General features: G+C 48.6%; 2 protein-coding genes across 13 annotated transcripts in view; both read right to left on the bottom strand.

Moving 5' to 3' along the window:
* Window positions 1-1,485: 1,485 nt before the first annotated feature.
* On the bottom strand, window positions 1,486-8,929 carry ZDHHC23 (zDHHC palmitoyltransferase 23). Of its 6 annotated transcripts, XR_012054390.1 has the most exons (6): window positions 8,700-8,928; window positions 7,787-8,482; window positions 6,938-7,105; window positions 5,957-6,115; window positions 2,038-2,185; window positions 1,486-1,785 (listed from the first exon to the last, which is right to left on the bottom strand). XR_012054390.1 is itself a non-coding variant. In XM_030265828.4 (5 exons), exons 1-5 carry the CDS (start codon window positions 8,804-8,806, stop codon window positions 5,583-5,585), a joined length of 1,419 nt encoding a protein of 472 aa, XP_030121688.4. In that variant the 5' UTR covers window positions 8,807-8,929; the 3' UTR covers window positions 1,486-5,582. The 6 variants fall into 6 exon arrangements, 5 of the variants coding, with proteins under 5 accessions (XP_030121688.4, XP_041570273.2, XP_041570281.2 ...); XM_030265828.4 differs by having other exon boundaries at window positions 1,486-5,871; window positions 8,700-8,929; XM_041714339.2 differs by having other exon boundaries at window positions 1,486-2,185.
* Window positions 8,930-10,108: 1,179 nt separating this feature from the next.
* The window catches only part of GRAMD1C (GRAM domain containing 1C), a 52,579-nt gene continuing 50,997 nt past the window's right edge, over window positions 10,109-11,690 (bottom strand). For all 7 annotated transcript variants that reach the window (XR_012054330.1, XM_030265725.4, XM_030265733.4 and 4 more), the window contains one exon: window positions 10,109-10,316. Coding sequence is in view for 6 of the 7 variants with exons in the window: in XM_030265725.4 (XP_030121585.4) it covers window positions 10,239-10,316 (78 nt within the window). In the remaining variant the exon portion in view is untranslated. The remainder of the gene's footprint in view (window positions 10,317-11,690) is intronic.

Genomic DNA, 11,690 nt, shown 5'->3' with positions numbered 1-11,690 from the left:
ATCCCTGGCACAATGTTGGTGTTTTGCAAATTGAGGTTCCCACAGGAGGGTGACAGAGAGCTTGTCAGACCAAGGAAACCGTTTCAGCCGGCAGCTGTGCCAGAGCATTCCTCCTGCTCCAACACTTGGCTCGATGCAGATGTCAGTGCCTTAATGCTGGTCATCAGCCCACACTCACAGCTCAGGCACACTCCTGCCTGTCAGCTCCTTGCTTTTCTTAGCAAGAGAGGGAGGTGGCTGCACAGCCAGGCATTCGTTCTCCTGCACAGGGTAGGGGGAGGACTTTTACTGCAGTGCAACAGCAAATACAGAACCTTGAAGTGATTGCAAACTCTCCATACTCTACCGGACACCCCTGTCCTACAGCATTTTTACACTGTTTTCAAAAAACCTTAACCACAGAAATACCATCTTCTCATTAAACCTGTACACCAATCACTTCCAAGTCCCCCAGGCCCTGCACAAGCTGGATCTGAAAGGGTGCCTGAAATATTAAACAATTTCCTCTGCTCCCCCTAGGCAGGGAGGAACAATAGTAAGCCTGGGAGGGTTCCATGGACCACTGCAGTGTGATCCACAGCCCACATCTTTGCAGACCTGTTATCCATGACAGGCACTTGCCCCATCAGTGCACCTTGGCCTTCCCAGCACAGAAGCTGCCACTCCAGGCATGGCCCTGCTCTGCAAGGCCAGCACAGCCAGACACAATAATATGGGGAATATAAGGAAAAAAATAAAAGCTAGGGAGAGACAGAAGTTTCTTCTGTCCCCATCAACAGCACTGGAGTTAACAAAGCTGGTCATGCTTGGGTGTCCAAGTTTGACAACCTTCTACAAACAACAGTCTCATCCAAATAAAACCCTGCTGGAAGGTCCTTGTTGTCAGCAGTGCAAAGTTATCTTCAAACAGACAGCTGAACAGCAGACAGAAGTACCACCCAGGCAAATCAAAGGAGAGCTCTGGAACAATCAAAGGCGCCTGTAAGTCTACTTATTAAAAGTTATCTTGACTTTGAGCAGTTATCCCAAGATACCAACAGAATTAAAGGTTATATTTCTTCCCACTATCTACAAGGAGAATATCCATGGGTTTAAAGCAAGAGATTGTTCCTTTTTGGGGTTCTGGGTGTATTATGTGGGCAGGTATCAGGGGGGAAAGCAAGACACAGGATAAAAAGGCCAGGAACCTCCTCAGATACTGACAATGCATTGCGCACAGGATGGAAGATCCTCATTCAAATTGCAACCATGTGGCAATGTTCCTAGGATGCTGAGAACTGCAAGTAGGTCTCTCTTTCATCTCGCTACCAACAAACCCAAAGGTCAACTTTTGCAGAAGAACATTTGTTTCCCAAGTTTTCTCTAGCCTGTTGCTCCCTTATTCCCAAGTCCAGCTCACAGCTGAATAGCCATGAGATAGTGGCAGCTTTTGATCATTCACCCTGCCTGCATGTGTCAACATAAATCAACAGGCCACTCCACAGATCCTTTCCATTAATTTATTTTGATTCATTTAATACCCATTTGGAAACACTGAACATGATGCAAAATAGACACAAACATACACACATCAGTCTCTTCAAAAAAGCTCACAAATGTTTCACAAACTTTCTTCCTAAAGTTCATGTTTAAAAAAAAAATACTTTCCACTTTCTTCCAGGGCCCATCACTCTTCACATTATCAGTAGAGGAATTCCATAAATACAAGATCTTGGGAGGCTGAATTCCCACATTCCAGAAAGAACCTCGCCTGTCTGCAAACAGATTTTTTGCTGCAGGAACATCCTGATAGTGGCAAAAAAAAAAAAAAAAAAAAAAAAAGTCCTAGGTAACTGTGGAATTTTTCACTAAAAGGAATACAGGAAAACACATCCATAATCACACACGCTTCCTGCCCTAATGAGGCAATATACATTCATATAGGAGGAAAAAACCAAGCACATTATTAAGACATTAGGCAGTGAGGCAGTATGCATTTTATCTTCAGAAGAAATTTTACAGCAAATGGTTTCATTAAGACACTTGAAAGCAACCTACTTTGAAGGGAAAAAAAGCACCATCATAGCATGAAGGCTGAAAAGTGATTAGGAGTCACAAGCAGCACCAGCTCAGGCTCACCAGTGACTTTTGTCATTTGAGGACAAGTTAAATGGAGGAACAGTTGACATGGGGATCTGTGATTCGCCTACAAAAAAGCACAATGCACGAGGACACAGTTAAAGAGTGCCAAGCCACCACTTACAGGATGTATCTAGTGGTGCACTGCTCCTACTACAGACACCAAACAGTGGGGTGATGGCATTTGGACTCTGAGGGTCTAACACCACAACACCAGCAAAACCAGAACCCTGGCCCCCTAAGAGCTGCCTGGTCTGCGGAAGTCCACACTATTTGTGAAACAAGAAATTTCTGTTAAAAGGTCATGGGTAAAGCAAGATACACTAACTTCCAAAGTCTCGGTAGAAAATCATCGAGGCTGGCTATTACCAAAATCCTCCCCTGCTCTTGATCATCTTTAGGTCCTCTCTTCACATTCAGGGAGAACTTTCAAGAGCCAGCAGGGTACTGTTTTCTGCACTGCCAGGCATACAGCTTAACAAGTGAGACACTGGTCCTTGCCTGAAGGTCACACACAACCCACAAGTGCCCTGTCACATGCAGGCTTCTCACTGCTCCAACCCCCAGGCAGCATGGATCTAGGAAGCTACTAACACAGGGAGCCCAAGGACTGACTCTGTATGCCTAGATTTTAACATTTGTCTACCAGCATGGTCAGTACCAAGCTCAGCGGGAAATTACTCAGAAAATAAACTGTTCCTGAGCACACCAGATCACAACAGCTTGCCCTTGCAATAACTGGAAAGGCAGCATTACCCTCCAAAGGTTTCTTGCTAATTCTCAGGGATGTGAAAAGGAGAACTCCCACATATGCATCTGAAGGGATTGAAACTCTTCCACCCATTTAGATGCCTTTCAAATATCATATTACTTTATGCTTCTCATCTCCCAACGCATTCACAAAGCAAATCCTATCAGGAAGAAGAGGTAAGCCATTGCCATGCCGTTAAAGAAACAGTCACCGTTACTATGCAGATTACAGCCACCTGAACCTCCTATTCACTGAGGATCCAGAACTGCATTTTCCTCCTAGAAAAAAACCTCCATCCTTGCAACCCTTTAGTGCCCTGAATGGTTTCAGTTCCCCCTGGTGTCAGTGCAAAAAAGGAAATTTACTTCAGCACCTTGCCCCCACTCTACTGGAGCATGTTTGACCACGGTATGTAATGGTTACAGTAGTCTCAGGTCCTTTGTTCCTAATCTGCACTGGACATTCCACACTGCCTGGGAGAACAGCCCAGAGAGTCTCAGTGTAAGCAGTTCAGATGAAACCTCCCACTCACTAACAGACAAGGGACAGGCTACAGTGACAGACAGGCTGCAAAGGTGCAACCAATCTCTGCCTGTGGGAGCAAGTGAGCACCACAGGGTTAGCACTGCCAGGGAAGTGCCCTGTCATCTGCCCTGCTTTCTCCCAGCCAGGAGTAGCAGGACTCTGAGAAATCACTTATTTCAAGCCTGCAAAAGCTCCCAGAGCTTGTTCAGCCTGAGGGTACATGATTGATTCCTGTGCATGCAGCACACAGGGACAGACAAATCGGCTGTGTCCACTGCAGGGGTTCATTTCCCAGGAAGTCCTTCTGCCTTTATCTTCCTCAGTGCCAGCAGGATAAGATCTAAGAAGATCCTGCTAGCCCACAGCATCCTTATCTCCAGGTTTGCCAAGCTTGATATCATCTCAGAAGGCATCACACAATAGGTATGTGCCATGGAAACATTTACAGACAACTCAAGTGGAAGCTACTTTGTCTCAATTTGAACTCCTAGGATTAGGCTTCAAGCTCCAAACAGAAGGTCATAAAGGAACACTTTGCACAGTCCAGCTGGGCACTTTTTTATTCACATTAGGGTCAAGAAGGTGGTCAGAATCTTCTACTGTGCTTGGTTAGAGGTAAGAAGCAGAAGAACTGTCCCTTTACCTCCTTATAAAGAACTGCTCACTGGATGAAAAGGGGGAAGAAGAAATAAGGGAAATTCAGTAACTGTACAGCCACATTCCAAATGCAGCTGCTCCTCAATTATCTGCTGGTTATAAAATATGCCACTTGAGGAAACGAAACAGTGCAAAGAGAGACACAGTCTTTACCTTAAACTGGGACATATTGAAGAGCACTCACAAAAAATATGGCAGGGATCCCAAGGGACAGCCCCGACCCTGCTTTCTTTTGGCACCACGCACTATCCATTTGTTCTTCAAAGTTATCACAAAGCAGCATAGTAAATGTGCATCACTTCCCCAACAGCCCCCAGCTGCCTGTCATGCCCACGCACGCAGGGGCAGGCATGACCCACACATGCTGCACATATCTGAAAACATCATAGCTAGGACAAAGCTCTATCTCTGCTTTTGCACCTTAGGCTCAACTGTAATTCTTGTGCCATGATCCTGAGCTCTTCCAGACAGACCTTTCCTATTACTGCAGGGCCAACAGCATACATAAAACAAAAAGCAACAAAAAAATCCCACCCATGAAATCCAGAAACCACTGCCACCAAGACCTTGTTATTTTGGCTGAAGCTCAAGTCCAGGCCATAATACAGTTGCAGGTTGATGAGGACAAAAAAGCACTCTTGCAGAGCACATTTTAACAGATTCATTTACCTGCCAGTACAGGTCATCTATCCCAAAAACAAACACCTCCAACACATCCTCCACCTCTCCCTATGTACCTTGGCTTGAGAAATCTGATCTACAGTCAGGCAGCTCCACAGTAACTGGGCTGAGAGGAGACAAGATCACTGTGCTAACAGCAACACAACCAAAATGCTACCTACTAAACATGCTACTAGCAGAATTGCCTACTCTCCCACAGACTCCCTTCTCCCATAGATATAGGATAAGGTAATTTCCATAAAGCTACAGTAATACCAGACAGACAGCACTCTTGTTTTGCCTTCAAAGTTCACCGTCATGTGGTGCTTCAAACTCCTTACTTGGTGTATTTACCTGCTGTCACATGTCACAACCAATAATCAGAGCAGAAACACTCTGAGGGAGATGAGCAAAGCCTTCAAACCAATACAGACCCAGCTTGCAGAAAGAACAATGGGATCTCTTTTCACTCACTCAGGCATACAGGGATGGAATAACAACTTTAGGGGTCAAGAAGTGAAGGGATCTTACAAAGTCCTACAGGAACGCAGCTCACAAAGGCACTTAATAGAAGCATGTACACAGCTGGATGGAATCAAAGATAGTAAAAATAAATAAATAAATGCACCAGAGAGGAGAGCACTGCCCAGTGACTGCCTAGACATAAAGAGCCTGGTTTCTGCAAGGGTCCATCTGTTCTCTGTTTCCAAAGTTCACTCTTCTGATATCTCCAAAATGCCACACATAGGTACAAACCCAGGGATTCCTTAACCTTTGCAGGAACCAGTGCACTCTCTGAAGCTCAGCAGCAGGTTCCTCCTGATGCCAGTATTCACATCTAAGGGAAACTCAAGTTCTCAAAACCTTGTGCTCACTGTTTCCCACGGTGGAAAAAGGCAGCAGGCTCCTCCTCTCCCCACCTGGACATATGGCTTACGGCTTTCTGCATCCTATTGCTGGCTGACAGCATGTGAAGAACCATTCCACCGGGGAAAACATCTGCTATTGTCAGTGAGGGATAGCCCACATAATGACCACGAGGAAATGCTGTGTGAGGAGTCCTGGTGGGAGGGGCTGCTCCCCTGCTAAACAAAGTCAGTGAGCCATGACCAACGCCATCTGCAGAAAGAGGGGTGTCACACGATGTCCTCGGCAGAGCGCTGTGGAGGAGAAGACCCGAGGCTCAGGAAGTGGCCCCAGTTGCACAGGAGTCCCCTGTTATACTGGCCAGTGTCTATCACTAACCCGCCCAGCAGCCTGTGCCCGGTGTTGTCCCGCAGAGCCAGCCGGGCTTCCCTCTCAGTCACGTTGTAGCTGATGTTCAACAGCTGGATAAGGAGGATGTATCCCATGCCAGCTGTTACAATGGCACAGTACCATACACAGGTGAACGACAGAGCAGAGCTGGCAGCAGGGAAAAAGATGGGAAGGAAGCCATTTAGTACTGGAGCAGCTGCTTTAAAGTGATTTTCCCTGGTAATCACTATCCTTTCAAATCCCTGTCTACATCTGCCACAGTGATCTCACTTTGCTGCTTTCATCAGATAATCCTTAAAGGCTTTCTCAAAATTAAAGCTTCAGGGTTTACTTAATGAGAGCTTTTACTGCAGAACTACTCTTGCACATTGCTGTCACACAACCTAGCTCTTCACTCTTCCTGTTATAATGGTGCTCAGGTCTTATTTAAGGACCCCAGGATGCTCCCACTTTACAGGTCACGAGATGGAAAACAGAAAGAGTCACTTGAGTACTAGCAGTACTCTGCCCATCTGTGTCTCTGAACTCATGTCCAACAGCTCAACAGCTCCCACCACCTTCACTGCCAGACAGAGCATGCTCTAGGCAGATAACTTGGAGGAGAGTCACTAGATAAATAGAAAGGAATGAGAGGGAGAGAAAGTGTGTGGGTTCCAGGCTGTCAGACCATTTACCTGCATTGGTTGGGGGGGGGGGGGGGCTGCATACATATTTAAAAGTACATCTATATATATAACACAATAAATACTTCAAATCCTAGCTCCTTCAGCTTTTTCCAAATAAATAGCGAGCTCTCTCCAAGTCTCAGGCTGCTCACCTTGGCAAAAGCAGAAATACATCTTTGCTTTCCAGAGTTTTTTAGGGAGTGCTTTGCATTCAGGTCTGTCAGCCAGAAGAACAAGGAACAGTAACTAAGCCACCTGAGCCAGCCTGCTCCCACCCCAGCTCTCTCCCAGACAGACATCTCACCTGTAGTCAGAATAGGCCCCGGGGCAGTAGAACAATGCCAAAAACGGAGTTCGGCCCCTACAGATGGTGTGCAGGGTCAAGGTCATCCCATACACAGAGGTGAGCATGAAGAAGGAAAGTGCAAGGATGAAAGCTTGATGGTTCTGCTCCCCTACGCAGCTGTTAATCCTCCAAAAGGAAAGAAAAGATTACTTTGCTTAAAAAAAAAGAAAAGAAACTGTCTTCTATTTCTTCTCCCTCCCCCAGCTGTCAGAGAACCTGATTTCCAAGGTGCTTCCAGTCGACACAGGCTAAGAACATTGAAAAATGTTCAAAGAATCTTTATAACTTCATACAGAAAGGTTACAAACACAAGACAATAGACCTGTAGGGTAACAGCAGCAGACTGTTTGCATTAATTTTTTAGTAGGGGTAGTACTGCCCCTTGGTTCCAGTACCACAGGCACACCCAAAAGGCAGCTCTGGGTTCCCTTGCCCCAGGAGAGCACTAATGCAACTGAACTGCAGGTTTGATAGTGCTCCACAGATCAAGTCTAAAGAAAAAAAAAACAAATTCAAGAAAATCCACACCAATAACAAACCCAAACTGATGAAAAGCAGCAGAGAAGTAAAAGCAACTCTGAAGTACGCTGCAGAAGCTTTCAGCCATCAGGTCAATCCACTTAGAATAAACAGTTATTCTAACTGTTCTTTTAAAGGATAAATAGGAAGCTTTTTGTATTTAAAGAGTGTCATAAGGTGTTGCACACAGCAAAAGCAACTCTATTTGCTAGGGACTGTAAAAAAAGACGCTTACTTTAAAAAGGAGGGATCTCGGAACACAGGGAGCCTGAGCAGTGCAAAACCTACCAGACACAGTGATGGTCCAGTCTCCTCACGCACCTGCCACAAAGCCGGCAGTGCCCTGCTCGGGCTGGCCTAACCAGCTGGCATTTAGTGCACCAGTCTTTTTTCACACCTGCTGGCTGCTCAGCTGACATCCTGCAATAACCTTTAGCCTCCCCATTCACAGCGCGACTGCTGGCAGCACCTGAGATGCCATGGAGTCCGCTGGAGCTCCCTCTAATACTCTCGTTGGGCAAACCCTGGTGTGATAGCTTCTCGTCGCCTGCTGGGATGGGAAGGTAGCCAGGGTCCTTCTTGGCTCGAGACAGGGCTGCAAGCATAAGAATTAACCCACACGTGAGAGTGACCACTTGAGAATACTCCACGCGGCCCCGGGGAACCACCTCCCGGAGAAACACATAGTACATATATCCCAAGGAGAAGAGCCCCAGGCTCAAGAAGAAGAGAGTCCGTTCTTTCCTCCGGTGGGTGAGGTAGTAATACCACAGCACCACGACGGGCAGGGACGTCAGGACGATGAGCCCCAGCAGGAAGTGCAGGGCGGCAACGTGGAGGAAGACGGGCAGCAGGACGAGCGGCGGCACGAGGCTGACGTTGATCTTGACGGCCCCCGAGAACCAGGGGACCCGCAGCCGGTCCGCGATGGTGTCGGCGATACTCTGCAGCGCTCCCGGGGGCAGGGATTTGCACGTCAGCCACCTGCGAGCGCGGGGAGCACAGCGCCGGCTGGCACCGGGACAGCCGCGCTCCCGCCCCTGCCCCGTCCCGCTCCCGCCTCCCCTTTCCCTCTCTCCCGACAAGTTTCCCGGGAAGCGGGGCGCGGCTCCCCCGCCCTCAGGGCGGCGGTCCCTCAGGGACGCCGCCGCCGGGAGGGCGTCCCGCAGCCGGCGGCCCCCGGGGGTCGCGGAGCCGGTACCTGTCGCAGCCGTCGTCCAGCTCCTCGCAGTCGCAGCAGCACGCCGCCAGGTGGTTGCGCCGGCCGCGCCGGTCCACGTACTCGCAGCAGCAAAGCGGCTCCTCCATCGCCCCCGCCCGCCCCGTCCCTCCCGCGGGGCCGGGAGCGGCTCTCGCCGCCGCCGCCGCCGCCTCAGGTGCCCCGCGCGCGCCACCGCCCCCGCCCCGCCCCCGCGCGGCGCCCGCCCGCCATTGGCCGCGCGCGCCCCGAGGTGTGCGGGGGGCGGTGCCCCCGCCCGGACCGTCCACCTGACGGCGGCGCGCGCCAATGGGCGCGCGGGGGGCGGTGCCGCCGTCAGGCGGGGGCACCTGCCTTAAAGGGGCCGCGCAACAGGTGGGGCCGCGGGGCTGGGGACCGCCGCCCCCGCTCGGCTCCACACCGAGCCTGCACCGCTCCCCGCCCCGCCCGACGGGCCGCGCACCGCCCGCGCCGGCGCCGCCCTCCTACGGGCTGCGCCCCGCCTCCTACGGGCTGCGCGCCGCCCTCCTACGGGCCGGCACCGCCCTCCTACGGGCTGCCCGCCGCCCTCCTACGGGCTGCCCGCCGCCCTCCTACGGGCTGCGCCCCGCCTCCTACGGGCTGCCCGCCGCCCTCCTACGGGCTGCGCCCCGCCTCCTACGGGCTGCGCGCCGCCCTCCTACGGGCTGCGCGCCGCCCTCCTACGGGCTGCGCGCCGCCCTCCTACGGGCTGCGCGCCGCCCTCCTACGGGCTGCGCGCCGCCCGGGCCGGCGCTGCTCTCCTCACACCGCCCAGCCTCCAGGGAGAGTGCAGTGCGTTTACTTGGATTTTCTTTCTGTATTCATCTTTCCCTCAACCTGCTTGGGAAAACGCTTGAAGCACGCGAAAAGGAGTTTCATCATCAGTGGGCACACCACTGAAGCACAGCCCTTGATGGAGGGAAAACACCGAGGGCTGAAATTTCTCTGGGAAAGCTGGAAACACATGGTAGAAGACAGCCTGCCAAAGCTTGCAGTATGCAAGAGATACAAAACCCTTTCCTGTTAATTAATCTTGGGCATATTCATCCTTAAGATGGTGACTTGTTTAGCAAGGTCCTCATGGCTAAAAGGAGCCTATGAAGATCCTGTGGCTGTGAATCCACTAACGTTCTTTTTTCTCCAAAACACTCTTCACTGATGGTAATTTTCTATGTTGACATAACAAGCTGCAATTTCATAAGAGACGAGCCCAGTTATCTGCTGTGGGTGTCTTTCCCCCTCTGAAATGTTCAGATCCATCCACCAGCAGTACAGCTGCCCTCACTCACCCTGGATCCAAGAGCTCTGCACTGTTTGGAATGGAGACTCCCCAGGATAGAAGGCTGGCAGGAGAGACAGGACTGCCAAGCTATGGCAATGCAGAACCCAACTTACTTCTTCCACAAACCTTTATTCTGTGCAACAGTAAAGAGTCCAGAGGAGACAGTTACAGTCCCTACCCCACAAGTCCTCGCACACACGTGTTCTTCTGATGTCTTGAATGAAAAGCTGATGTGGCTATTAACTCTCAGTCTTGCTGCTCTGTGTCCTGTTCAAGTGGTCAAAGCTTCTTTGGAGCATGGAAAGGGAAATCTTCAGCTGTGAAGATACAATCCACGCCCCCACCAATTACTTAAGTCAGTCTCCTGCATGGGTGAGTGATATCAGGCAAATAAAGTCTCCCTCTTCCTTTTCTTTTAAAGATTTCATGTGATTTCCTCCTCCCTGTTTCTATAAGCAGTTGGCTTACTGTGCTCTCCTAACAGCTACACTCTGGAGTTTATAAATACTAACCATCCAGGATGATAAAGTCTTAACACCTCACCAGACAACAGCACAGTAGATAAACCACCCCACTCATTTTTAGTCACAGATAATGTTCAGTGTAAATACTCCAAGGAACATGGCAGCACAACATGAATTTTCTTTTACTACCTGGCTCTCCTAGTGCATTTTGGTGCATAAAACATGTTTAGATTATTGACAATCCTCAAAAAACATAAGGTGGCAAGCATTAAGATGTGTCAGGACTTCCAGACAAAAAGTGTTATTCTGGATGAAAAAGGTGGCTAAATTCTCACTTTTTTTTTTTTTTTTTTTTTTACACTGTGTGTTCAAAAAAAAACTTAACACTTCAGAATTAGGAATTGTTTGGATAGTAAGCAGAGAAAATAAAAAGGGCTCTAAATTTTGTCTCTAAAGTGAAACTTCCGGCACTCAGGCTTTTTCAAGTTAGGATCAAAGTGGTTAATTAATAGATTAATGGTTAGTTATGCATGCAGAGACACCCCTAAACAAGGAGTATAAAAAATGGCTTCTTTTTCTAACCTCCTTTAGTGCATGGAAGAACAAAGCAAATGATGGAGAAAGGTACATGTGAACTCCCCCTTGAGATTTCCTAAACTAATAATTCATTCCATCACATTGCAAGATATAATAATAAAAATTAAAATTAGAGCATTCCTGAGTAGTTACTATAAACTACAGCATGAATTTACTGTCCTTCAGGTAACTGAGTCGAAATTGCAGCCTAGGGATTGTAAGGATTTAACACTCCCGGACTTCAGAGTCAAAGAGACACAACAGTATTCAACATATCTCTTTTTTTTGTGTGTGTGTGTCTGTAGTATACAAGAGCCTAAAATTTTAAGTTACTGTGAAGGAGGATTATCTTCTATGGAGCCTCTTAGAAACATATGGTCTGCAGAATTTATTTTTCACTGGAGATTAGGTGGCCCCTTGATACCAACACTAAGTGAAGCTCTTGCCAATATCTAGAAGAGTAGTGTTGAGCAAATGCCAGGATAAACCTGAATGAAGAAACCCCATAATAAGATGGAAAAACACTTCACAAATCTTAATAAGAGTGTTCTTATAAAAGGGAATCTGTTTTGAAATACTCCAGTCTTTGCTTTGTCATGATTCAGAATTGCATTAACACCTCTCTTAAGCACTTGACAAGTTTAAGAAAAT

Source organism: Taeniopygia guttata, chromosome 1 (genome assembly GCF_048771995.1).
Source record: "Taeniopygia guttata chromosome 1, bTaeGut7.mat, whole genome shotgun sequence".
NCBI classification, from domain to species: domain Eukaryota; kingdom Metazoa; phylum Chordata; class Aves; order Passeriformes; family Estrildidae; genus Taeniopygia; species Taeniopygia guttata.
Note: the sequence above shows the minus strand (reverse complement) of the source record. Positions and strands in the feature narration are given on the sequence as shown.

What these genes read in the sequence shown, in the direction of transcription:
- ZDHHC23 (XM_030265828.4), bottom strand. Translation starts at nt 8,806, where the DNA reads ATGGAGGAGCCGCTTTGCTGCTGCGAGTACGTGGACCGGCGCGGCCGG. An exon ending in CTGGACGACGGCTGCGACAG is followed by an intron (nt 8,483 to 8,699) that starts GTACCGGCTCCG and finishes CCGCGCTCGCAG; the next exon opens with GTGGCTGACGTGCAAATCCC. An exon ending in CTGGACCATCACTGTGTCTG is followed by an intron (nt 7,106 to 7,786) that starts GTAGGTTTTGCA and finishes TTCCTTTTGGAG; the next exon opens with GATTAACAGCTGCGTAGGGG.